General features: G+C 41.5%; 1 protein-coding gene across 5 annotated transcripts in view; it reads left to right on the top strand.

The window, feature by feature from the left end:
- The window catches only part of GLRA2 (glycine receptor alpha 2), a 126,932-nt gene extending 124,407 nt beyond the window's left edge, over window positions 1-2,525 (top strand). For all 5 annotated transcript variants that reach the window (XM_030477226.1, XM_030477228.1, XM_030477224.1 and 2 more), the window contains one exon: window positions 1,013-2,525. In XM_030477226.1, the coding sequence (XP_030333086.1) occupies window positions 1,013-1,291 (279 nt within the window). In that variant the 3' untranslated portion in view covers window positions 1,292-2,525. The remainder of the gene's footprint in view (window positions 1-1,012) is intronic.
- The last annotated feature ends 24,432 nt before the right edge of the window (window positions 2,526-26,957 follow it).

Raw genomic sequence — 26,957 nt, 5'->3', positions numbered from 1 at the left:
GGCTCTTTATGAGCCCAAGAAATGGTCATTTTAAGTCAACAATGAAGTATTTGTTGGTTGAAGAGAAGGTCTTTAACTAGGGCAAGCTGCTGGACCTGCAATTCATCCCAACTAGAACGAAAAAGATGCATCTTCGTTGGTTTTGAATCCTTTATCGAGGGCTGTCACTAACTGTTAAGTTGTGTATTATTATTACAGAATCATAGAATGGTGAGGGTTTGAAAGGACCTTAAGATCATCTAGTTCCAATCCCTCTGCTATTTGTCTGATAAGACAGGAGAAATGGCAGTGAGAATTTAACAGCGTGGTCAGAAACCCTTCATCACACTGTTATGGTGATAAAGTTCAACGGTAGTTACTCATATCTTCAAAACCAATTACTACCCACTCAGACAAGAGAGAAAATGGATTTCTGCAAGACGGTCCTATACTAACTTGTGCTATTGCACCTGACACCCGGTTACCACTAAATCCTAGTGCCCAGTGCACTTAGAAGTATTCTGACACAACCATCAGAGCGTTCCAGTGATCAAGGAGGGATTCTTGTTTTGTAGATCAGAGACAGAGGTGCAAGTTAGATTGAACACTGGATACACATTGCCATGAGCCTGGGCCCCTGGATTTCTCAGTTCAACCGGGCTGGAGCAGACTCCTGACTAGCAACATGACCATGTTTCCTCCCCACAGCAAGCTCAAGGAGAGCAATGAGGAACCTGTGGCATCAGACCTCTTCCCTATGGGTTTGACAGTGCTTGCTGTCCAGGGCACTTGATTTAGTCATAGCTAGCAAAATTAAAGTTCTGATTCACAAACACTGACAGTCACCTAATTTCCATGCATTTTTAATGTGAGTTTTAATTGCTTGCTTGTCTTTGAAACCTGGACTTTGTATCACATCTTAACCAGATAATTTGCTTAGGTGCTTTGGAGGGGTGCGCCTCAACTACTCCAGTGTATGGCATGCTCAATAGACAGGTGATTGTGTGTCTTATTTGTCTTCTTTATCCCCCAGGAAGATGAAGTTACTCGTGACAGTCGATTCAATTTCAGCGGCTATGGGATGGGCCACTGCCTCCAAGTCAAAGATGGCACAGCAGTCAAGGCTACCCCAGCCAACCCACCTCCAGCACCACCAAAGGATTCAGACTCCATCAAAAAGAAGTTTGTTGACCGTGCAAAAAGGATTGATACAATATCCCGTGCTGCGTTCCCACTCGCCTTCCTCATTTTCAACATCTTTTACTGGATTACATACAAAATTATACGGCATGAGGACATACATAAGAAATAGGCAACTCTGGTTTGCCAGGACTTCTTAGCCAAAGTGATCCACATGTAAATAAACAGTGAAATGTCTTTCTGTCATTTGGACTAAGGGTTTCTTTCCCCTCCAGGACACTGAAGAAAAAATGAACAAAGAGGAAAAGAAGTATAGAAGGAAAAGTGATTGCATGAAAAAATACGCTGTGAGACCAGTCAATGAGGGTTCCCCCTATGTGCTCTCACTGTTGTTCTTCCAGATTCAACATTGATCAGACATGTAAATGGGGCCAAATTTTACCCAACTTTATCACCAAGATATTATCTTTCAAACAGAAGAGAATCAGAAAACAAACAATTCTCCTAAAACATCTACCAAGAGACTATGGTGGCTACAGTAAAGTGAGTTATAAGAGGACCAAACTTTTTCAGGATAACATTGCCTTTCTATTTGAAACAAGTCTACTGAGCTACATTCCATGACCATGTCTGTAGTTAGTGGTTTCACAAAGGAGTCGTTTTGTGGGTTGTAAATTATTTCTACTGATAGGGGAGAGGAAAAAAAAAAAAAGAAAAAAAAATATTTATATTTTAATATCCTTGTGGGTGTGCATTTTGATATTATCTTGCTTTACTAGAATTGTAATTTTGGGGTTGAACTTGTGTGTTGTGTGATTTATTTGATAGTTGACACTCCAAAAGCTGTGAAACTGCCCGGTTTATTTTTGTTGGAAGACAGTGCACTTACTTCATTTTATTTCTGCTGATTTTACATGCAACTTGAGGTGCCAAATTGTATTTTACCTATTGTGCTACCCTGTACCACACTACTTAGTAAGAACTTGTTTCCTCAAAGGTGTAGCTCAGTTTAGCATTGAGTTTCTATTACTGTTCTCATTGTAGCTGCAATCAATAGCTCTGTAGGTAAACACAACTTGTTTACAGACCTCTAATTTATATCTTTATTCAAAGTGGCTATCATTTTAAATATCATTAATTAACCTAAGAATTTTAAAACTGTACTGTGATTTTCAGAACCTGTTACCTTTTGGTGCCGGATCTGCATTATTCAAATCCTTGCTACGTGTTTTAAAGTAGAAAATTAAAAACAAAAGAAAAAAAAAAAAAGATGGTATTTTTGCTTACACAGAAGACAACCTGTAACATAAGATAAATCAAACATTAAAATTTTACACTTGCTGTAAAAGGGTTTATTAAAAACAGGTATTTGTTCAATTTCAATAAAGCTAAATGTGGTACTAACATTTCTTCAGTCTCTTCTTCATTTGTAGCCCCAGGACTGTGCAGCAGAAAGAGGGTGAAAAGCAACCTTCTGCTGACCTGACTTAGCACACGAAGCTATCTATCTATCAATGCTGTTGCAGCCCCTGAGATCATAGAAGTATAAAATGAATGTCTCCAGGGATGGTGTGTCCACCACTTCTCTGGGCAACTTGTTCCAGTATTTTACCACCCTCACTGTAGAAATATTTTCCAAACATCCAGCCTGAAACTCCCCTCTTTTATTTTAAAACTATTACCCCTCATCCTATTGCAACAGGCCCTGCTAAAATGTCTTTCCCCATCTTTCTTGTAAGTCCCTTTTAAGAATTGAAAGGTCACAATAAGGTGTCCCTGGAGCTGAACAACCTCAACTCTCTCAGTCTTTCCTCATAGGAGAAGTGTTCCATACCATGTCAAGGACCACATCAGAAATGTGGGTAGGATATGTATGATAGGAGGATTTGCAGAACATTTGCATTTGCTTCTCATTTGCTTCTGCTAAGAGGTACAACAGCTTTGCTAAGCCAGTATTTGTGTGTGTGTCTGCATTTGTGTGCCTGTGTATCTGTGTGTCTGTGTCTCGTCCCGCTCTACACAGCTGCCTGTAACTACCAGGCTTTTTTCCAGTCCCAGGACAAGGGAGGGAATCTAGAGATCTTGACAAATCTGATTACTAAACAGCTATGTGATCTAATAATAAAAAGCCAGTTGCGCATGTTATCTCTCCATACCCTTCTCAGCTCTGTGGGCTCTCCTGCTACTTACACCTGTGACACAACTGGCAACAGTCATTTTCATCTTTTTGAGGCTGTGGATCCAGACTTAACTGACAGCCCTGTAAGGGTGAAAAAGTGAGAACTCAAGACAACTGTCCAAACTATTCTGCTTTGCAAAATAAGATTTTGACTCAAACTTAAATATCATAATATAGATAATTTTTACAGTGTAAGATTTGCTTTTATTCCTTTTTAAAGCGGAAGGGTATTTGATCAATGGATAATGAAGTAGAAGAAAACCCCAGCACAATCCGAGTCCCATGAGCTCCGGCAGGGTGACGATACTCATCTGTAAACTGTGTTTGTATGGGAAGTTAGAAGCCTTCATTGGTACATGTACAGTCAGAAATTTCCTTTACCAGTCCCTTGTTCCAAAAGCTCTGCTTTAAACAAAGGTATAATGGCAGGATTAATGTTAATCCTCAGTGCCCAGATGTGCTGCTAATGACTGTCAGAGCCTATGGCTCAAAGCTCTCCCGTGTGACCGCAGACCACTCCAATAGGAATGCAAACCAATTCTCAGCTGATGGACGTTTGTACTTCTTGTGGTGGAGCCTATGTGCCTCCAGTACCCACATCACAAGTCCCTTTCCACTCTTTGCTTGGCTATTAGCATTGACTAAATAGTTTGCTAAAATACTCTGCTGATCAGATTTGAGGTATGCTGACAGTATCCACTGGAAGATTACTCCGTTATTGCCTTGTATATGCATTTGGGTCCAGGTAGGGAGTAATCTGTGCACAAAATTCTTACAGATGTCTCTCTTCTTGAAGACAGTCAGAATTTATAGCTACACAGCAACTAGTTGTGAATCTTGAAATTATCTGACTATATTTTGGACATAAATAATGCATGCAAATGGACAAGACCCACCAAGCAAGGCAGTTAGGAATGGCCACATGATACAGAATTGTTCTCAGCATGCTGGTCAGTGACCTCTGAACTGTGTCACACAAAGATAGTTTGATACCAGAGTATACTGGTATATTAGTAATACTAATCTTTTCCTCAAAGAAAGTGGATGACACCAGAAAGTTTTATACTGGCTGAGAAACTGCCTGCAGATAAAACATCAAATAACACAGGTAGCAGGACTTACAGAAGGACATGACTTTCCTAAACAAATGCTCAGTAAGGTTATTGGAGAAACAAGACCCCAAAACTGGACACCTTGCACTCAGAGAAGTAGCAGAATTAAAAAGTGAATCAGTTTCATTTCCACAACACCATTGCAAAAGGAAAAAGAATGGCTTACAAAGTAAGTCCTGGACGAACAGCCTTCATGAAGCAGGAGACACAGCAGGATGGAAGGAAAGAGATCCAGGATTAATTCTGAAGAGCTTCCAGAGGTATGGGAAAACCTGCAGGTTACAATTCTAGATGGTAAGATAAAATGAAGCCCTAGAGCATTTTATCTACTTGCATTTAGCTATAAAACAATTATTGTGACTTCTACTTTGTCAAGAAAGCTTAAAAAGTTTTAAGCACCTCTTTAAAGGATGCAACATCAGGCCGGGCCATTGGCACCCTGTTGTTACAGGCTGGACCTGAGTACTGAATGATTCAATACTCAAGAAGAAAGTTTTAGCCATCTCTCACCGGATAGATGTTGTCATGCGCTGTGATAAAGCCTAATGGATAAAACAGACCTTTAAGAAAAACGTTGTTGCTATAGGAGGAAAATGGGGGAAAAAGTATAATATGAGATGAGAAATGTCTTTTCGTTCCTCTTCTCTTTTCCCTCATGTTTTTTCAGGCAGCAGAGGCATCACTCGTGATGTGCTAAATCATTGGCGATAAGTGGTATAGCAATAGAGGCTTTTAGAGTCTCCAATATGAGAAATCAGCAATTCCTAACTGCTGGGGGACAACTCCAGGATCCATAATGCCTGCGGGTCAGACTTTTTCTTGTGCTACAGAGGCGAAGAGTAAGGGACAACCCCATTCATCCACAGACATTGAGACTTTCTCACTCTGCTTTCCTTCTTCCCCAGCATGAGATGCTGAAAGCAATAGGAAAGAGCTGATGGAAAAATAGTGCTTGTCTACTTCAGGCTGAACTGCTACAGCCCTTCACCTTTGTGCAAACCGGTCGTTGACTCGTTGACACTGGTGGCACAGGAGCTGCTGACCAAACATGAGGCACCACCCAAAACTTACCGCCAAATGTAGCTGATGTTATTGAAAATGTGAGGAATCCGGAACTAATTGTTGAGATTATGGGCATGGGCATTTCCTGGGAAGGGCTTTTGCTGGGATGAAGTGGTGTCTTTCGCTCAGCAATGGGATTCTGCATCACCTGGAAGTCACATCTCATGAATTTATTCCAAAGATCTGACTCAGCACCATATTGACATTTCTATATCTAGAATATATTTCTAAATATGGAAAGAAATAACATTTGATGTGTAGGTGTAAATAGCATATGCACAGCTTTCTAATACTTATTCTTTTAAAAATTAGAACATGGCACAGAACAAAAACCTAAAAACTATAGGATGAGCTTTGCATTAAACAAAGAAGCATGAAAATAATTTTAACTAATGTATTCATTTTCATTATCTACAATATAGTAACTGTTGAAAACAGGTTTCTGCCAGACTTTCAAATGAATTTATTCTAATGTTTTTTGACACAGATGTTTGTGTCTTACAATGTTTGGAAAACCAGAAAACCAAACCCAAGGCTGCCTAGTGGAACTCCTGACTGAGGGAATAATCTGAGCAAAGTCATACTTTCTCCAAAAATGCTCCTTACAGATTTTACTTTAAAAATTAATCTACTCTTGTTTAACAGGAAGAGAAAAAGAAGATATTTATGCCATTTGAAGATATTTTTCCTACTTCTGCAGGGAAAATGTGAAATGTCATCACATTTAGAGCTAAACTGTGGAATAAGAACGTCACCAGTTCCAGACAAACTCATCTAGCCAATTTACTTTCAATTCCAATGCAGTGCTCACTGAAATCAAAAGGAGAATAAATAAATAAATAAATACTTCGTTGACTTCAATAGATTCTATATCAGTCCCTAATGAAGGATAAGTTTCCAATGCTAAGCACTAGAAATAATCTGGGAGGGAACATATTCAGAATGGATTAGCTCTTCAGAATCCTCTAAGGAGGAATGGAAACTTGAGACAAAATAAGTATCTCCAATAATAATTAGGAAAACTAACTTTGTGAAATGCATACACTCAGTTCGTCAAGTTCCTACTGAAACAAACATGCCAAATTAATATCTTTGCTATGGAGAAACCCTGCGAAGCAATATTAATAAAAAAGCAGTGAATTCTGGGGATCCTGACAGCATTTTACTTGTGCCAAAAACTAGGATTTTACAGGGACAAATTATGTTAAATCCTTTCTAGTCATCTGAACAGCTGTATAACTGATTCAAAACCAGCTTTTTCGGCTTAATATGTAAGACCTGAATCTGACTTTCTGCAGGGGGAGTTCCTGTTGCTGGGGATGGTGGACTGCATGTGCCATGCCAGGAAGATGGCAGCTGGATGCACTGCTCCTCTTCCCACTGCCAAGGAAAATAGCAAGACTCTGAGGTTGCGCAGGGGTGATATTTCGCTTAGCAACACTTAGTGAAAACGCATTTACACAGAGGGGTTGAAGGATTCACAGATTTACAACCTCTCTTGGCTTTTCATAGTATGATGAAGAGCGCTACCATTGACCACCACAAGGTGAGGACTGTGGCTGGGCATGTCTGGAAATCCCATCTTTATCCCTTGGTTCCTGAAGAATTCCCTTCTCTCAGTTGCAAATCCCCTTTGCCTGCCACAAAGGACTCCTGGAGCACAGCAAGCCAGACATGCCTTCGGAAAACAGCTTTGACTGTCATTATACAGCATCTCATGGCTCCCAAGTAGGGAAGTGAGAGCAGAGAAGAGAGGTTGCACCACCAGTACTGGCTGTGGGAGAAGGACCACATGTGCAAGGATGCCTCTCCTCCTCCCTGAGAGCCCAAACCTGGGACTGAAGTTCCTCTAGGGCTCACAGATTAAGTTTACAGCACATCCTGAATCTGCCCATGTTGCAAGTGTTGTATCTGGTTCCAGTGCTGCTCAGAGACATCTTTACTGGCACATTAAGCCTATCCTACCCCCTGAGGTGTTCAATGGGGTTGCAGCTGTGGCTGCAGAAGTAGTTTGAGAACTACTGCGGCACTTGAAAAACATCTGTTTTCCCTTTACTCCAAAAAGAGAAAAGAGCTATGCCAATGCAAGCAACAGAAACTAAATCCAATGTGTTATTGGTATTTGCAGCAGTGCCAAAGACCCTCATGTGAAGATGTGTCCCCACGGTAGCCTGGGTATTGCCTGGTTTTGACTGACCCAGGTGCCAGAAGAGTGCAGTGAGGGATCTGAGCAGCACAAGGGCTGGTGCAAAGGAGAGAGGCAGCTCAACAGTGCTGGCAGGGGAAGATGTGAGAATGAGCCAGCCAATGCAGGCATCATCTTGGGCTGCTCTGCAAGCCTGCCCTGAGGTGAGAGCCCACTCTACCCAACACAGGGCCCTGCGCAGGACCAGCCCAGGGGAAATGGGAAAGGGGACTTCAAAGAATAAGAAGTGGCCCAGTAATGGCCACAGAGCAGGGCAGTGGTGGGGACTAGAGCAGAGCCTACTGCAGACCAGACTAACATGCAGCAAGAAACCTCATCAAACAAAAATCAAGTCTAAAATATGAATTTATAGAATATCTTCAGTCTTGTCTTCTTGGTGCAGTCGCTCTAATAAAAATGAAGTCCCTACTGCAAAACATTTGATAGGGCACGTGCTCCAAACAGGAAGAAATCATAATGTTACATGTGGAACCACAGAGAGTCTTTAGCAGGAATTTCCAGAGAGAAAATTAAAGCAGTAGTCATTGATTTGGCACTGGAGACACTACTTCCTCCTCTCTCTGCATTGTCAGGCAGAGATGTTATGAAGAGGCATGAGAGTCTGGAAATGAGCAAGTCTGCCACTGTGTGGTTAAAGATGTCCTCTTAGCTCTTGTTTGGAGGGCAAAGGGGAGAGGTGTATGGCTCCTTTTGGGGGAGACCAACAAGAACAGCATGGACAAATGTCTAGCATGAGCTAAATAACCTTTAGAAAAGAAGAGTGGGTGCATTTTTCTTGTAATAAGCTAAAGAACCCTGCCTCTGGGAGAGATGTGGGATATCATCAATGCAGCTTCTAACAAGGGTTGTGAAAGGTGCTCTTCAGAGGAGAGGTGAAGAGCAGGGCTGCTACTTAGTCATTAGCCTGAAAACCAACAGCTGAAAGAGCTGCCTGCCTCAGGAAAGTTGGGTTTCCCGTCCATGTGTATTACGTTCATTGTAATAGGGCCCTGAAAGCATGTTCTCTGCTTGGAAGAATATCAGAATCCTCCACTAATCCATGAAAGGAGCAAAGCAAAAAAATCCCCAAAAAACCCAAAGCACCTTTTTCTTGACATTTTTTTCTTATAGTAGTTCAAGTAAAAACCAAGATAAACTTTTATGCTGACTTTGAATGTTAATCTGGACCATGACAATTTGAGGATGAAAGCTTCAATATGCCAAGACCTCAGCCTGCATCTCAGCTGTCTGCTGTTATGGCACATTTGCTTCTCACTTTGGAGCCCAGTGACTTTGTTTCCTTGAATTACCACAAAGAGAGATTTCATCACTGACTCTTCTGGTGTTGTAAGTGCCTTAAGTGAGCACAATAATGAAGAATTTCCTAAACATTATTTAGAATTTCAATCAAATTTTCCTCTCATCAGAATCTGTGTGTATAATCGTGCTTCAGAGGCTTTTTCCAAGAGACAATGGTAGACACTAAAGAGAATTTTAATGTTTCCTTTGATTTATTAAAACTAGCTCAGTTTTTAATTTGCTGAAAAGAACTGCTCCATTAATAATCACAGTCACATTTTACAACAGAAATCCTAAATATGACCTATTCTATATTTAGAGGAATTAATTCCTGTGTATTTTATGACTTATTCCAGGCATCACCAAGCCTTCAAACATAAGGCCTGTTCCTGACATGAGGGGAGTTTTCTCAGGTTTTGAACAGCTGCTTTGTTATTTTAGCTATAGCTTTCTGCATTAATATCAGTGGGCAGGACCGATTTTATGACACTAAGGAAATAGAGGAGAATATTTTAGCATAAAGGAAATTTGCATATTTGCTGCTATAACACTAGAGAAAATGTCACTGGAAATTAATGATTTCTTAAATTGAAAAGCTTGAATTTCATTTGTACACACACATGTAGATACACACATCCCCTCCCTCCCGCCCCCTTCACTTTGCTTCCCTTAATCTTATTATGGTATTTCCCTGGCTGATGTCCCTGAAAATTTCACCTGTTACCCAGTGTTTCCTAGTGTTGTAGCCCAGAACAGTATCTACCTCATTTATCTCTGACCTAGTTGTGGTAAAGGTCCAAAAGTTATCTTCAGCCTGATTAATCTAAGTCTGATATGCTAACATGCTGCCATGGATTAAATATACATGTCATCTGAAATTGCTGAGGCACGGCTCAGACATCCTGAAAATGGCAGCACTCAGATGTACCTGCAGTGAGTTCTGCTAAGCAGGCACTCTGCCTGGTGCTCTCTGATAAGGTTTCTGGGTCAATTCTAAAGACTTTTGCAGAAAATATGATGCTGGGTACTACCGCGGCACATCTTAAAAATTAAAATCTGAGCTGATATTAATAAATCAGAAGGGAAACATGAACTGAGAGACCTGGGGAGAGCTCTTCAACCTACCCTTGTGGCTGGTGCTGGCAGAAGAGCCAGGACTTATTTAGGTCGTATTTAAGACAATGCAGAAGGACTTCAACAGCCCCATCTGCAGTTCAGGAGGGTCCTGATGGCACCAGTTCTTGGGAAAGCAACTCCAACCTCCCAGGCCTCCTGCAGAGCACAGGGACTCCTGCCTTGCAGCAACAGACAGGTCAGGAGGCATCTACAGTAAGTTATGAGCAGTTCTGGCCTTGGAGCAGTCCAAAGTGAGGCTACTTTACAGGTGGTTTACTGTTGTCATCACAGCTTGGTCAAATTGTCTGAGGTTGCCCAAGCCCTAATGTTCACACTGGTGTTTTCAAGCTGTGTTTAAATGGCTATGTGGTTAGACACTTGTGGCTTTTGCAAATACCTCATGCATATCTTGTCTCTGACCACCGCAACCTGGAAGGTTTACTAGCTGCCCTCCCAGCTTCACTAGCTATTCTCCCTTTAGAGTAGATGGAAGAAGTGAGCCAGGTCCTCTGTAAAACAAGGCAGATGGAGGAAAACACCACCTGCCAACACCAAACTACACACAGCATTGCTCCCCAGCTTGGCCATTTGGGTTTGGGACGTTCCCTATGAGCTGGTGCAAGGGCAAGAGGGTGAATATGTTTACAGCATTATGTATGCAAAAAGATACTGCAATTGGAAAGCAAAGAGAAGCAGGTTTTAGAGAGACCTTGAAAAAACCAGAGACTTCAGGAAAGTGCTAATGATGACAGGAGAACTGAACAGAAATGGAGAAAGGGCCTCCTCTTGCTCATCTCAGTGGTGCTCTAAGGAAGACAAGCAGAACTCCACCAAGGATATTGTGACCAATTGCTCTTTATAATGGAAATCACCTGGCAAATGCCCAGTATCAGCTCCCCACTCAGAGGGGCATTTCTATTAATAGGACAGTCAGCTGGGAGAATAGCCAAGGTTATATTAGCTTCATTACCAGCTAGCTTTAATGGGTACTGGAGAGTATCTCTGATTTTTGGAAGAATAACTGCATCTCCTGTACAGTACTTCAATGTTCCTCTGTTTTAAGAAGGTCAGCACTGTGACCCCAGGGGAAAAAAAAAGAAAAAATAAAAGGGAAAAGAAAGGAAAGTTCTAGGCTGACATAATGGAAAATCAAAGTAGGAATGACCTTAAGAGATTGAATAAGCTACTTGAGCCCCAGAGAGGCTGGGCTAGAAAGGGGACACTGGGTGTGTATAACTGAGTGTGGAGGCTGGAAAGAGTCTGTGGGCAGGATTTGGGGGAATTATAAGAAATTATATGCTTGGTTTTGCCTCTGTAACTCCATTTCCTGGCCAGTGCTCATGGTGGGCACTTAGGTCGTGCAGCGAGGGGAGCTTTCCCTGCACTCCCCTTGGGACCTCCTTTTGCCTCTGCTCTGTTTCTTCAGCCAAGAAGCTCTTCCTGATGCCCTGCTCTGAGACAGCAACCCAGTGAAGCAGCTAGGAGGTGGAGAGAAATCAAAATGGAAAAATCAACAGAAAAACTGATAGAAAACTTTTTACCACACATAGTATTTTCTCATTTATACATCCTCATGAGAAAAATTTACTCTCCCTAAAATTTGTAGATTCATTAGTAACTTTTCCTATTTCATGGGGTTTTACAAAACAGTTATTAAATTTTAAATCAACTGAGTCATTCAGCAAATAAATGGTTTGTTATAGAAAGCACCATTCAGTGTTGAATGTACAGGTATTATTCCAAGCTATAAAGCAGGCTCAGTTGAAGACTTCCTGAGACCCCCATTGTTCCTGCTAATTCCTGGAGAACTATTATTTTCTAAACTACTGTGTGTTGTTTTCTAAACTACCAGAGTGCTGGCTTATTGGGTGATTTTTTTCTTTTTTTAATTATACCTTTCCTATTCTGCTCACTGGGCTTCAAGGACACAGGATGTTTTTTATTATTATTATTTTCATGCATCATTGGAGCACCTAAACAGTCTCTTACAGATTCAGAAAATCAGGCTGCCTGTAGTGAATGAATCCTTCAAAACCAGTGTTATTATTAGTAATTCTGTGTCATTGAACAGATGAGCTAAATGCTAAAACCAGAAATTTCATTAAAGATTAAGAAATATCATTTCACGTTTCACTTGCTCCATTAATATCAAATATGAATTCTATCTTTCATGACACAACTGAAGTGCAGTGTAAGATTTCAGACATACTATTATTTAATCTTGCTTTCAGAGAAAGAAAAAATGTTCAAAATCCTTGAAGAGATGTGTCTCAGTATGACAATACATTTTGTCTGACCATTTTAAGTCACTAAAGAATACCTTGGCCCTGTGATTTTTCAATAGCTCCCTTTCTTCATGCACCACTTGAAATATGTTAATGGAGACATAATTTTCAGGAAATACCAAGCACATATTCTCTGAAAGTAGGGCCTCCAAAGACTTCTCTGGTGGAATACCCAAAAAGTGAAGTACTCAGAATCATAAAGTGCTTTTGGAAATCTCAAGCTTAAATATTATGATCAAACTACTTCTTTTATCTGGAGTTTTTCCTGGTCATTGATTTGTAATTCCCTCCTTTGCTTTTTTTCTCCCAAAGAGTAGTCTCTGAGTAGACCTTTGTCTCTTCCCTGGAGCCCAAAACCCCTGGGCACCTTGCTTCTCTGCAGTGGGAAAATTTTAAAGGACTATAGAAGCTGCCTTAACAGGAAAAACTGTAAAAGATGCCTGTCAGATAATTTTCTAAGAAGAGTGTCCTAGCAAAAAGGCAAGTCCAGAAGGTTGTTCTATGCATAATATTACCTACATATCTCAGAGACAGAAGATTAAAAAAGGACACCCCAATCTTTCCAGACAACACATCTCTTCCCCACTGTTCCTCTATCATTTTCAGCAGAGGCTTTCAGAAGACTATCGATATCCAAAAATGTAACTTTCCCACACAGCAGGGTATAGATCCCAGTTGTGCCCTCTGGCTGAAGGGCACATATATATGTGTTTATATGTGTGCACATATATATGTGGATGCATATATATGTGTTTGTCATGTCAGTTCCAACATCCTCTAGCAGGAGCCATGAGATGCTCTACCATGATGCTCTATGTCTGCCATTTTCTGCACTTTTCCAGTGTTTCAGGCCCCTGCTTTTTCCAACAGCACATATTGGTGACAGTGCAGGGCAGGCTTTGGGGCTTTGCCCAGGGGTGTGTATGAGCTTCCTCTTGGGGAAAAGGGAAACCTCCTGACACCATCATGCTGGTGAAGCAACTGAGTTTTCCTCAGCACCCATTTGGGAAACAAAGCAGCTGGGGTTGCTCCAGTCAGCCCTTCCCTACAAATATCCTTATCCTGGCTATGGTCAAACTGAACAGGTTTCCAGGCCATGTGCCTGTGCAAAATGTTGAGTCCCTATTTTAAGGAAAGAATGTAGTAATGAAGAAAATGGAAATGACAGTAACGAAGAAAGAGGAAAAGGCATAAAAGCATGTATTTTTACAAAGCTACAGCCCTGGGGCAGCTTCACAGAGGCTGATTCTCTGGAGTGCCAGGAGTGGCTGTTAGTCCCTACTGTGCTCTGGGGAGGGGGTTGCCAACCCACATCCACATAGGACCTGCCCAGTCTCTCCCCACTCCTCCTGGCCCATGGGTGCACACCAACATGCCCCCTTTTTGCTCCAAGCTTCCATGTTCACAGGGGCTATTCTTATTTTAGTTTTGTCTTTCCTTCACAGGATGGGCGCAGAGATGTCTTGGCCACTGGTGATCCCCCTTTTTCCTCTCCTCGAGCCCGTGCAGCCCCCAGGGGCAGGGGCAAGCTGTCCCTAAGTCCTCCCAGCTGCCTTGACTGCACAGCTTGCTGATGCTGAGGCAATTCAGGCAGAGCTGCCAAACCCGCAGTGACAGGTCATTGGGTCCTTATGAACATTAATGTGATGTTTACTGGTTCCGCTGAAGTGCCACATGGGCTGCAAGCTGTTTCCTCTTGGCTGAGAGCTCAGAGGGAGAAAACCCCAGCTGCCTGGTGAGCAGGGACGTCTTCCCCTACCACTGACCAAGTAGGGTAATAGTCCATGTTCGTTTTTTGTTTGCAGGGAAGTCCCAGCAGAGATGCATCAACTTTGTCTCAGCTCCTCACAGGAATCTCTTTCCTATAGGTACTACATGAGGCAAGGGTTTAGAGAGGGAAAGGCTCTCAAACGTACGCCTTGAAAAAAAAAGCAAACAGATCCCACCTTCATGACTTTGCATGCAGCACAGGGTTTGTCTGTCAATCCTGAATAAATATGAGCCTTCTTTTAGCAGCAAATAATCTCAGCAACCTGGCATTTGCTCCCAGTCTAATTCTCCGGGCAGACCTCCAAATCCTTTTCCAAAGATTCCTGATTTTCTCACTGCACTGCCAAAAAGATTGCTGAGATTGGCAAAGGTTGGGCAACCTAAGCAGACAGAGTAGGGCAAGTGAAGCTGGGTTCCTTGCTGGCCCCAGCTTACTTTTCAACCCATTAATTGCTCAGCAGTGAAAACAAGTGGAAAACAAACAGTGTCTATCAGAAAGAGGACTGCAAGCATACCTAAATTATTTGGGAAAGAGAAACCCCTCAGAGACTCCCATTTCCCTGATAGAAAGTGAGGTGAAGATTTGTAATAAAAGGAAAGCATCCCAACATGTTTTCTGCACTGAGATGAAAACATCATTCAAAAACACGACTTTGGGGTTATCCTGAAATTGTTTCACAATCCCTCACATAATCTGTCAAATTCTCCTACAAACCTAGTGTTATCCTTCAGGAATGTATCAGCAAAAAGTTCTTATTTGATCAGTGCTGAGATCTTTTAGGACTAATAAATTTAACTGTAAAGAGGACTATGTCATTCATTAAAGACAACTGAATTCATGTTTTGGTAGTCCAAAAAAACATTAAAAACTTTTGGTTTAAAACTTTTTAATCTGCTGGTCTAGCAAAATTAATCCATAAGAAACCCTATGGATGGGAGCAACTCAGTCAAAGTGCATCTCCCAAGGACCTGGTTGATTCTCAAGTGTAGAAAGTCTAAGGGGGCCACCTCCTTCTTGGGCAACATGCAGGACTCATTTGAATAATCGCAATTTAAACTGTGATCCTCATTTAAAGCTTCTTTTCTTGCCAGAGCCTGGGTCTCTGTCCTTCTCTACTTCAGAGGTTTGAGGCTGGCAGAGATGCTCCAGGAGCGACCCTATCCTGAGAGCCTCCAGAGAAGACTTCTCTTGTCCTTCTGCTGGAGTTCATATTGGAGTGTACAGGAAAAGCAAAACAGCCTCTGGGGGGTGATAAATAAGCAGTCAGGATATGCATAGCTTGTGTACAAGGCATTCATATGCAGACATTCATTTCAGCTCGATACCTAATCTGACCTCCTTTTCATTCAAACAGCATCACTCTGGTCTGTATTTTGTTGAGATACCATGTTGGAAAGAACCCAGAAAGTCACTAACCCTTGCTGTCCTCTGGGAAATGCTAGAAGGACAAACAGACACTGAAATGCTGTTGGACTTTTCTTTGGAGCCACTATCAAAGAACACATTTCCATCATTGATCTAGGAGACTGAATTTTTTCCTTTGCCAATTGAATCCATGTAATCCTCTGTGGATCTGGCCAAATTCAACTTTGGTAATTACATTTTCCAGAAGCAGAGTAGGCTTAAATCAATAATTAAACAAAATCAGTTAGCACATTTGATTTACATTGTGTTTTTGAATGTAGATTTACTGAAAGCAGAGATAATTTATAGACATCTCCTTCAGGAATGTTCAGCCTAAACTATAATTTAAATGAACAGGAAAAAAAAAAAAGTTACTGCTAGAAGTTGAATCAATATGTCATGAATTGACATACTGCATTAAGCAGGGCAAATAAAATTGCATAGAGCAATTAGACATCCTAGACTACATGGTGACTGCTGTGTTCTCTGAATCTCAACATTTGCAGCTTAATGAATGCTGAAGAACAGGTCTGGGTAACTCAGTCATCTGCCTTTATTTTCTGAAATGAGAAAGTATCCTTACTTTGTATCCCTGAAGTCTAAGTCTGAGCTGCTCTAAGGGACTTTATTTAAAAAATACAACAGTTCCCCTCCAAAGAAATATTGAGGTTTTGTGGGTTAGGAAGTTTTTTCAGTTTACAAAGGATGATTTGTTTGGGTTTTTTAATTCAGAGAGTTACTTCATAGTAGTTAGCTTTAATGAGCTTGGTAAAGTAGTGGCATAGACTCCTCAAATTTTTCGTGTAGTTGTATCTTACTGAAATCTGGCACTTAGCTATGCCTGAAGAAATTAGATCACGACTTGCCTAATTGATTAGCAGTGTTCACACTTGATTTGCCATAATCATAGTCAGGGACAGGTAAATGGTATATGGCACTCTTAAATCATGCTGTTATTTACACCTGGGATAAAATCTGAGGTATGCACTGTAGTGCACATACGATCTAGCTTTAATTTACTTGACAGGCATGATTATAACAATGCACTGAAACCTATGTCCTGTTATCTTCAAGCTGTTGAAGTCATCTGAGACCCTGACTACCTAGAAAATGGCATGGAGATGAAGTTTATGTTGTTATACCTACACTGCTGTTGTTACTGTTATTGAATTGTTTGAACTCGATATTATTATTGAATTAGTTACGATAAGCCTGGTCAGATATGCCAGCATATGCAGCAATCTGTGGCTGCAGATGTAGACATAAACTTTGTGAGTTCAGGGGTAGTACTCTGTGATGATTTTTACCTTTAAATGATTTTCACATTGTTGTCTTCTTGGTCTGGTGGTGACTGCCCTTCTAAGACTTGACACTCTGGGCAAGCCCAGGCCCTAGGCTCTGAACACACTGGGATTTTTACTCCTTATTTCTACCCTTTTACTAGGCAGCAACCAAATTTTGCAAAAGCCCTGTGTTAAATGATGGCTTTGAAGTCCACCTGCCACAGAGGGTGCCTGAATGTGTATAGATAGGAGGGAGAAATCCTGATGAGGGTCCACTAGAATAGAAATCTGCAGATAAGAGCTGATTTCTGTAAAAAGGCTGTTTGGCTCAGTGAACCATGGTCCTGATGGAAAAGAGCAATGTTATTTTAGAAAGCTACAGCAGAGGATGAGGAGGGAGGTGGCTGGAGGTATCTGAAAGCTGTCAGGGGTATTAGGATGTCACTGGGGGCTTGAGCAAATTCTCATTAACTGTGTACACCCTATGAGCTAGAGTAGTAGATGCAAGGAAGATTTCAGCCCACATTTACCCTTCAAGTCCTGCTTTTGTGTTTATATGTCAGTTCTTAAAGGGATTTAAAAAGTACGTTTAAAATAAATAGGAGACTGCTGTATAATATGCACTTTGGATCACAGAGACAACCTAAATGCTTGTACTTTCTAAATTTTGAGTGATTGAATTATCACCCTTATAACACCCTCTTAATATAGTTAGTGAATGTAATTAGATTGCAGAAGCTGGCTTCAAACATCATCACAACTGCATCACAAGTAGAGACACTCAGCTTAATGGCCCCTAATTGCATCTCTCTCTATATGTCAGATAGATATGCTTTAATTCAGATTCTCCCAATATTACCCACTGTTGACCCAATCAGTTTTCTGAGAGGTAGCTCTGATGTTCTGCTACTGACAGCAAAAGTAGTAGTTAGCTTAGCCAAGCAGTTAGCTTGGGAGATGCACTTTGAGTTGCTCCCATCCATAGGGTTTTTTATGGATTAATTTTGCTAGACCAGCAGATTAAAAAGTTTTAAACCAAAAGTTTTTAGTGTTTTTTTGGACTACCAAAACATGAATTCACAATATGTTAATATGTTATTGCTGTCAACAACAGGAAAATGTATCAAGAGACAGACGAAGGGCACAAGACGAAAGGCAGTTTGGGGAAGAGGAGAGGTAGAAGCCAAATTCCTCTTGCTGACCCTCATCGTGTGCTTACTTTCATTCTTAGGGATGTTTGATCAAGTACTTGAAAATCAACTTAAACATCTAGAAGACAGGAGTAGAATGAAGACCACCAGTGAGAGCTACCTTCTCCCACCAAGACACATTTGAACTTGACATGCATGAAGCACTCCAGGCTAAGAAGGTGTACCAGTTCCCATGGCTGATCAGCTCCATCACACTATCTGCTAAGACTGAGGTGAACATTTTCTGCAAGCACCATCTGTGATGAAGAAATTTGTCAGTAGCAGCTGGGTGCATTACATATAAGCCACAGAACAACCAGGGAGCCGAGCAGGCTCCAACTCAAGTACTAGTAGACATTCCATTCACCTCTATGCCTATAGAGGGTACTAACTCCATTATAGAGGATACTTAAGAAGTTACATCTTCTCACTCATCTCTGCAACCTGCACATAAGCAAGTAGATAAGAGATCTTGCAGGACCTGAATTACAGCAGAAGAAACTTTCCTAGCTTATCTACTGGATATATTTTATCCAGTAGTTTTATCCAGTAGTTCTTGTCCTAAGAACGTTATGAACCGTCACTTTAGAGCTCACTGGCTTACTGCATTCAAATGTCTTGCTAAGGTACATGTTTAAAATACCCTACAAGGTGTTCATTTCAGATGTTACACATACTTCTAACAACTGTTGGCTGGGCAACTGGCAAGTGTCTTGGCCTCAGATGGAGGTGTCACTGGGGCTAAACAAGGTAACTGAGATTACAGTAAAGTAGGTAAGGCTTAGGAGTGTAAGGCTTTATTTCTTCTACTGCCAGTGGAATAAACAAATTTTTTTCTCATTGAAGGCTCTTACCAAGCGTACCACTTGGAGAGTAAATAATAAAAAAGGACCCATCTCAGTTTCTGTTCAACAAACAGGAAAGCACTTTAAATAAGCCTCTGCTGTTCTCCCTAAGCCTTTGACCACATGAGATCCCAGCTAGAGTCAGTCGGTGCTGACAGCCTCTTGGATTCAAGGCTTGTACAGGACACTAAAGGGTTCCCAGAAAGGGCTGTCAATAGTATGTTAGTGTGGGTAGCAGCCTTACTGCAGGCAGGAAGGACATGTAGTATCCCAGATCAGGATTTTTCTAGTACCAGCAAGAAAGCTGCTTTTGAACAGGCTTAAACCCAATGCCTTAGCCATTCACAACTCATCCTTTTCCCAGGTAAGTTACACAAAGATGGAGAAAAGATGGAGTGAAGAAGAGTAAAGTAAGGGAGACTGACATTATATGGACATGTTACGTTACCATCAAACCATGCATTATTTACCCAAAGTGTTTGTAGTTAAGGCTGCATTTCAAAGAAAGGCAAATACTTTTAGGAACGAAAATACCCAGCTGGTGCTTGTAAATAGCCTTAAGTCTACCCTGCAGTGACACCTTGAGGGAGAAACATTAAAAATAAATAACCAGAATATGCATTTCAAATCAATGATAAAGAAACAGGAACTGCTAGCCTACCTGGACAGACAGCTGCCTGGTTTCCTGGAGCAACTCATGACCATGAGGGGCTTTATAGCACCACACCTGCCAAACCAGCTTTCTGTTAGTCTGAACCATCTCTCAACTTCTCCTGTATACATCCCATATTTCTACAGTCTAATTTCCCTTTCCCATTTATTTCTTCTCCAGAGGAGATACTGCAAGTATCTTGTGATTTTCAAAAAATGTTTTGGATCAACGCTCTGTTTTGACATTATTTCTGCATCTGAAGATTATCTTCCACAAGAAACCTGTCATTTTTCAGAAGAAGCAACCTCTTATTCCCTTTGTCATTACACGAAATTGCTCAGGTTCCTGGAGAGCAACTAAAGACGTCAGGGTGATCTGGAGGTGACATCCCCATGGGAGTCTGGTCTGGGAGATTTGAGCTGCGGGGTCAGCCTGCTGTTACAGCTGCAGGGGGCTGATTGGCTTCAGCACCCCTCCACCTCACCAGCCTTTTATTTTGCAAGTTTATATATTGCATGCTAAAGGCTAGTTTTAAGTACAAGCCATCATAAGGGCTTTTCTCTGGCCATGACCCAAGAATGGCACTGGAGATGTGCCCCTGGAAATGGTCCCTGCATAGGGCTGTGTGGCTTCATCCCTGCTGAGCACAGAGGCAGACAGTTGGGGAAATGTGCTTTGTGGAGCTGTTTTAGCAAACTACGGTGACCAACCACCTCTGGTGTCTGAAGGATGGTCAGTTATGAGGAAGAGCAGCTGTAAATGTCCACTGCTCCTTACAAAGGGTGTTCATACAGAAATGAATACTGGCATCAGGCCATAGGTGTGAGATGTAACTCTGCACTGTGCAGTAAAATAGCAGGTCTATACTCTAAGTGCTTTGTAACTCCTCCAGCGGGGCTTTGGTTCAGAGACCAGGTAACGCAGCAGGGTTTGTGTAGCTTGCAGCCTTCGTGTTTTGCAAGTAAACGCAGTCACTTTGAGTTCAGCTTGGGGGAAGACGGAGCTCTTTCGTAATGTTGCTGCCATGTACAAAGCAAGAGATAACACTGTGTGCTTTTGCTAGGACTATAAAGGGCACACACGCCAAAAAAAAGTACATTAGTTGTTACGTGCTCTGGCATACTAATATGAATTAATTTTAATTTCTATTCAGTACGTTTAATTTGTAAAGCCTTAGAAAAAGCAATTGATGTCATTTCAGAAGGGCACATACATACTAAGAAAATTAAACTTTTTGAGTACAAAATTCATTTTAACCCTGCCTGTGGAGCTGCTCCTAACCTTCATAATTAGACTATCTCAAATGTCAAAAAAAACCTTAAAATACAATTAGAGTGAAGGTTTGTGAGTTCAGTCAAATAATACAGTCAGTACATTGTTTACTGCTGCACGTATGAAATTCCACATATTAGATTACCTTCAGGCAGACTGTGTCACCACAGCAGTCAAGCAGTCATACGTGTCCTGTATGTGCTGGCACTGGGGGAATGCGAAATGTTTTTTCTACTCACTGCAGCGTTAGTCTCAATTGAAATGAATCTACCAGGAAAAAAAAAAAAAGAAAAAAAAAAAGAAGTCATTCTATTCTTGGTTAGCACTTGCAAAACATAACAAATGACTCTGTAAGGGGTTAATCAATAATTACTGACCATTATGGGATTCAGTAGGTCAACATGTTGCTGACAGCCTTCTCTAGCAAATCCCACAGATGTGGAACACGAACATCAGGCACCGTCCCTGCCTTTCGCAAGCTGGTATCCTCCACTGGTCAGCTAATCAGCCCACTGGAATAACTTAGAAGAGGGCATCTTATCTCATCTTAAATTACCCATCCTGTGCACCAGTGATGCAGAGGCTTCCTCCACCAGAGACAGTTCACATAGAACCAGGTTTATTAGATAGGAACGTGACTATGTTGTTTCCAAGGCTGCCTTGGGAAACAGTTCTACCACTTCAGCTTGGTGTGCAGTCTGGACCCCATTTGCCAAACCCAAATTCACCACACATGAGGCCAGCTGGGGTCTCCAGGTCCCTACAGCTGGGCAAAGCATCACAAGCGCAACTAACCCTGATCCAGCTTGCCTGGGAGGCAGCTAGAGTTATTAAACCCGGCCAGATGTGTCTACCTGGATGGAAATTTGTGGTACAAAACTCAGTGTAAGATACGATGGAAGGGGAGGTGATATTTCTTTAAAAACACCTCCAAGAAAGCCAATTTTACCTATTCACAGCCATTGCCTCATACATTTTGTTCACCCATTCACACACTCAGGACCACCAAGATGTCTGCAAGCCCTCCATTTGTCCCTATGGTTCCTCTTGAGGGCCACACAAAATTACATTTTGGACAGATCTTTTACATCTGTTAGGAACCATCAGCTCTTATTGATCAGTACCTTGTCTGAGCATCATGTTGACTTCACGTCTCTAATACTTTGTCCAGGTTGCTGCCTGCTGCTTGTTTTTACTTGTTTGGAAAAGATGTCTACCTTCCTTGTGGGCTAATGGGAGAAGTGCTATATGTTATATGTGATCTGTTGCTATGTTGGTGCCACCCTCCTGTTGTTAGGATGCATGGTCTGCTGGAGAGTTGGCTGGGCTGGGATCTTCTCATAATGCAGGTCTTCTTGGCGTGGTACAACAACCCTTGCCTCCATTTTAGTGGTGGAAAAGGTAGCTTTTGGGGCAAGTATTTATGCATTTGACCCTTGTCCCTTTGTTCTACTGGTTCTTCCGGTGCTCAATCACATGTGCTCACTTCCCTCAGTGCTTTGTTCCTACAAATCTTCATGTTTCTGTTACAAATCTCCCCAACCACTGGGCTCCCCCAGGTTCCAGGCAGACTCCCTAGCCGAGATGAGCTGTATACATGGCTCCTGTTTTGCCTAAATGATCCAGGCAACACTACCTGATGGTAATGGCAGCAAGCAATGACCTTTGCTTGTGCTACCTGCTCCTTGGCAGCTGTTACAGAGAAGTGCTTTGTATCGAAAGAAATTTGAGGCTGCTCAGAGGTATTTTCTACACCACGAGCTATGCTGAGCCTTCACAATGGGGGTCTCTGAAGAGCAACTGCTATGTACCCTCTGAAGGATGCAGCCCATGAGCCTTGATCACTGTGACCGGGAACCTGCAAAGCCTTGCAGCCGGCTGCATGCCTACTGCCTCTGCACACAACCAGGGTGGGCCTTTTTCCTTCATTTGCCTGGGGTTAGCTCTCAGTGGTTTGCCTCGGGTTAAGTGTCAATGAAGCTCTTCGCCATGAGGAAGATGGTTGAATGAAGCCCAGAACGCGTTTTGATTTGGAAAGAGAGGAAAGATATATTTCTTTATCACCATATATTTCTATCCAATCTGCTACTATGCACATGCATGGTACCATTTAAGCTCCATAAACCTTTAACATCTGTGGTGCCTACAGTACTGCAACACAACCTTAAAGAACTGAAAATTTTCATTGTACAACTCAAGTCTATTTTATTACTAGACGAATGGAGTTCCAGCCTCTGGTAACTATCATTTGCAGTTTTCTTTTGAGGAAAGACTGCTGGGTAGGCCTTTTAAGAAGGGGTGAATACCGCCTTTGAATTGTACAAATTGCAACAAATAATGGCTAGCTGTATGTATACCAGTCTGTGCCGCAGGGAAGACGGATATTATAAATGTTCTGGGATTCCATTTCATCCTCTTACAGTAGCTTTTTCCCCATCATTGCACCCTCTCCAGTAATGGTGTTTAACAATGCATATGTAATTTTGTTGTTTTACTCTGTGTTTTGCTTCTAACACTGGGCTGGGACTGTGTTTCCCTCCCTACCCTGAAATTCACAGTCGAGGATATAGGAATTCTATAATTTGTTCCTGCAGCATTTGAAGAATTAGAAAATACTGTCTGGAGCACACACCACTTTTTCATCGGCACCTCTTGACAGAATCAGATGGTCAGACACTGTCATGCCATCTGTAGTAAGCCCTGCAGGTGGATGGGCCATGCCGAGAGATTTTGTTTGACAGCCTTTATTCATCAGATGAGTTGCAGGAAGCTTATTACCAAATGATGAACCTTCCTGTTTCTGGTTAATTATCAGCTTCACAGCCTGTTGGGTGAGATCAGCTCTCTTACAAGAGACTAACGGTTCTGTGAAAAGGATTTTGTTTTTTGCTTGCGCTTTTTAACGCTCCATTTAAAAGTGCACCAGCATTTCAGAAACTTTAATCACAATTGTCTTTCAGTCTTCTATATAGATATCTTCACTAAAAGAAAAGATGGCAAAAAAAATTGGTAAAAAATAGTAAATAGATGTAGAGTGTACTGGTCAGCTTTGATAAATTTTTTGGTTTTGCTTTAGCACATTCACAATGTCAAGATGAAAGGCCAAGCCTTCTCCTGTAACTCCACAGACATCAGAGCAGCTGCACAGAGAAGAGCTTGGCCAGAATAATTTATAATTTTTTTCTCTCTTTTCTATGTGAATATAATTATATAAATATCATATAAATATAAAAAATTAGTTTGAAAAAATCATGTATGATCTGTTAAAAGTTGTGCTGTTTATATTAGGAGTTTACACCTTTCAGGCCAGTCACTCTTTTCTGTGTTTGGGACCATCTATTGCATTCTGGGTACTAGTTTATTTTCAGAAGCTATTAGTTTTGTTTACAATCTATCTTCACCATTCAGAGCTCAATTTCATGCAAAGGTGGATGAACAATTCCCTGCCTTAACATCCTGTGGGTCAACGCAAAAGATATGAGTTCAGAGCAATAGGAAATTGCATCAGGAACTGTGGTACAACAAGAGAGACCGAGAAATCAAAGAGTCAGGCGCCACCAGATACAGTTCTTAAAACCACGCCCGGAAAGGACCAGGGATTTTACACTTGGAGGGGCACTGGATTTGCTGGCATCATGTAAGTTACACTGTACACACATGAAATTTGTATTCCAGGCTAGTTTAGGGCAAGCATCAGGTTGTGACTAGTAAAGCTGAAACCAGGACAAAGTCACAGAAAGCTGTGTGAGGGAGGAAAAATTGCACCATCCATCTCACTCATAGTGCAGGCTTGATGGGATCAGGTTCCCCACTCTATCCACCCTTAGCAGTGTAATACTGTCACCCTAGCTGGCAGTGCTAGAGGGTCCCAACCACCAGCTAGTGCAGAGGACTGCTGCTGCTGTCCCCGCTCCCTGCAGCACCTTTCCCAGGGGCACAGACATAAGTGCCCAATGCCTGGCCCTGCTCCCCGCACATACCCTGCCAATGTTAGGTTGCCGAGTGTTAAGTTGCACAGCCCCTCCTCACTCGGGGCTGACAGCAACATAAGGTACCAGTCCCAAGAGGAGGCTCAGCATCCTACAGGAGCATCCACCCAGCTTCTGTGCTGTACAAACACTGCTCTCTGTGAATTCAGGCTAACCCACAAGGCTGAGCCCTGGAGAAGATGTTCCTAGTTAGCATCGAACAGAGGAAAATTAAGCCAAAAAATGCAGACTTGAGAGTGCAGTAGCCTGCAAGAGGAGAGCTCCTGCTATGAAATCGTAACAGGGAAAACAAAGCAATTCCTCTCTATGAAATGGGTTCTGTCTTTGGGTTACATCTACAAACAAAATGACATAACACTGGAGAAAACATGTCTTTGCAAAACACAAATGTAGCTAAGGAATGCACAAACAGGAATGCAGGAATGTCACACTCTTCTGTAACATAATTCTGGGTGAATTTTCACAAATGACAAAATGTCACTTGTGTAGAAGGTAAAACAGATGTCCCTATCAGCTGCCTCTCCATCCTGTCTATAGAAATACACCAATAAAGAGATGTCTTGTGAAATGCTCATTATATGTATTATGTATATATACTATATTTAAAATGGAGTGGGAAATATTTTCTTTGGGAAAATGCATCTCATCACAATTAAATGATGCTTTGCAGCTGTCTAGTACTCTAATTAGGAGATAACAAATTGATTTACTCACAGTAAGCATCGATTTTATAACAGACTTCTCTAATCACAAAGATAAATTATGTGTCTTTAGAAATTATTCTAGCAGCGAGTTTGCTGCACGCAGCAAGGCAGTATTAAGTGCAATTCCTGCTGTGATCACTAGGTGGCATTTGGCTGTGTTGGAAGAATTCCATTTTGGACCTCAAATGAAATGGATTATTGCACTTTATACAGAGCAGTGGAACGTAAGCAACAGTTCAGTGACAGAAATGAGGATGTGGATGGATGCTAGATTTAGCTCCATAAAAATACTAGAAGAAATATACGAAAAAAGGGTCTTGCTGTAAGATTGCTCTAAGGTGCTTGATGATAAGTAGTGTTAAGGCTAAGCTCTGGTTAAGCTTGTTACTGAGAGAACAGTATCTATTAAGTCTTGTAGCTGTGTCCCGGTCATCAGCCATGTCGGCCGGGTGGGATCCAGGTACATGGCTGGGCTCGCCCCTTGTATCATGTAAGACCAAGGAAAGCAAACGACTGCTGGACTCCCTCAGGCATGACAGTGGTACTCACTTCAGCTGAAGAGAGCCATGTATTTAAAATCTGCTAATGCTGTTGCTTTCCAGTTCCATCAAAGGATTAAAAAGATGATCTAGAAAGAATGTCAATGTTTTGTTTGTCACCTGAAGGACAAAATCAAGGAGGAAAAAATCTTTTGGAAATAAAAGTATGTTTTGTCTGCCCTTTGAAAAGAAAAAAAACTGATTAGAAACTGCCTCCTTAACTTTGCTTCTAGAATTACTTAGAGATATTTACTACCTAGGCACATGCAGGGGGCTGGGATGTTTTTCTGTTTTAAATGCTTTTAAATTTAAATTTAAAATATTTTAAATTCTTGCAGTTCATACCAGGAAAAGACAAACACACTTTATAACGACATTGCGAAACAGTAGCAAAAAAAGGTTGGGCAAATAAAATGCTATAAGGGAAATAAACATTTTTCCTACACATAAATGCACCAACTCCCTCCCTCATTTCTGATATAGAAGCCTCTTGATTTTTTTGCCGAGTGTCAAAATACTAGCAGAGACACAAAAGTACATACCTCACACCAGTTATTTCCCCATACAGTCATCTGTAGACATAGGACTGTTGAGATGTCCCTTTCCCTAATATTTGCAAAAAAATTAAAGCATATAAATCAACTACTGGATGTAGATAAAGTAAGTCATAGTGTATTTATTCACCTTAACAAATACTAGACTTAGTATGATTATGCTTTTAGAGAGCAGCTTCTCAGTTTCCATCAGAAATATTATCTCCATAATGCATAAGTTATAAAGGAGCCTGTTTTATATCCAAGGAGGAGGCTGTTTCTCAGAAAAAGTCAGAGCACAAGCCTTTTACTGAGCCATTTATTTCCTCTGCCCCTTTCAGCATTGCACCCCTTTTCCCCAAGGCTCATAAACATGTAGGCAGGGACATGAACACTAATTGTTGAGTTAGCAAAGTTT

The sequence above is a fragment of the Strigops habroptila genome, chromosome 2 (genome assembly GCF_004027225.2).
Source record: "Strigops habroptila isolate Jane chromosome 2, bStrHab1.2.pri, whole genome shotgun sequence".
NCBI lineage: Eukaryota > Metazoa > Chordata > Aves > Psittaciformes > Psittacidae > Strigops > Strigops habroptila.
Note: the sequence above shows the minus strand (reverse complement) of the source record. Positions and strands in the feature narration are given on the sequence as shown.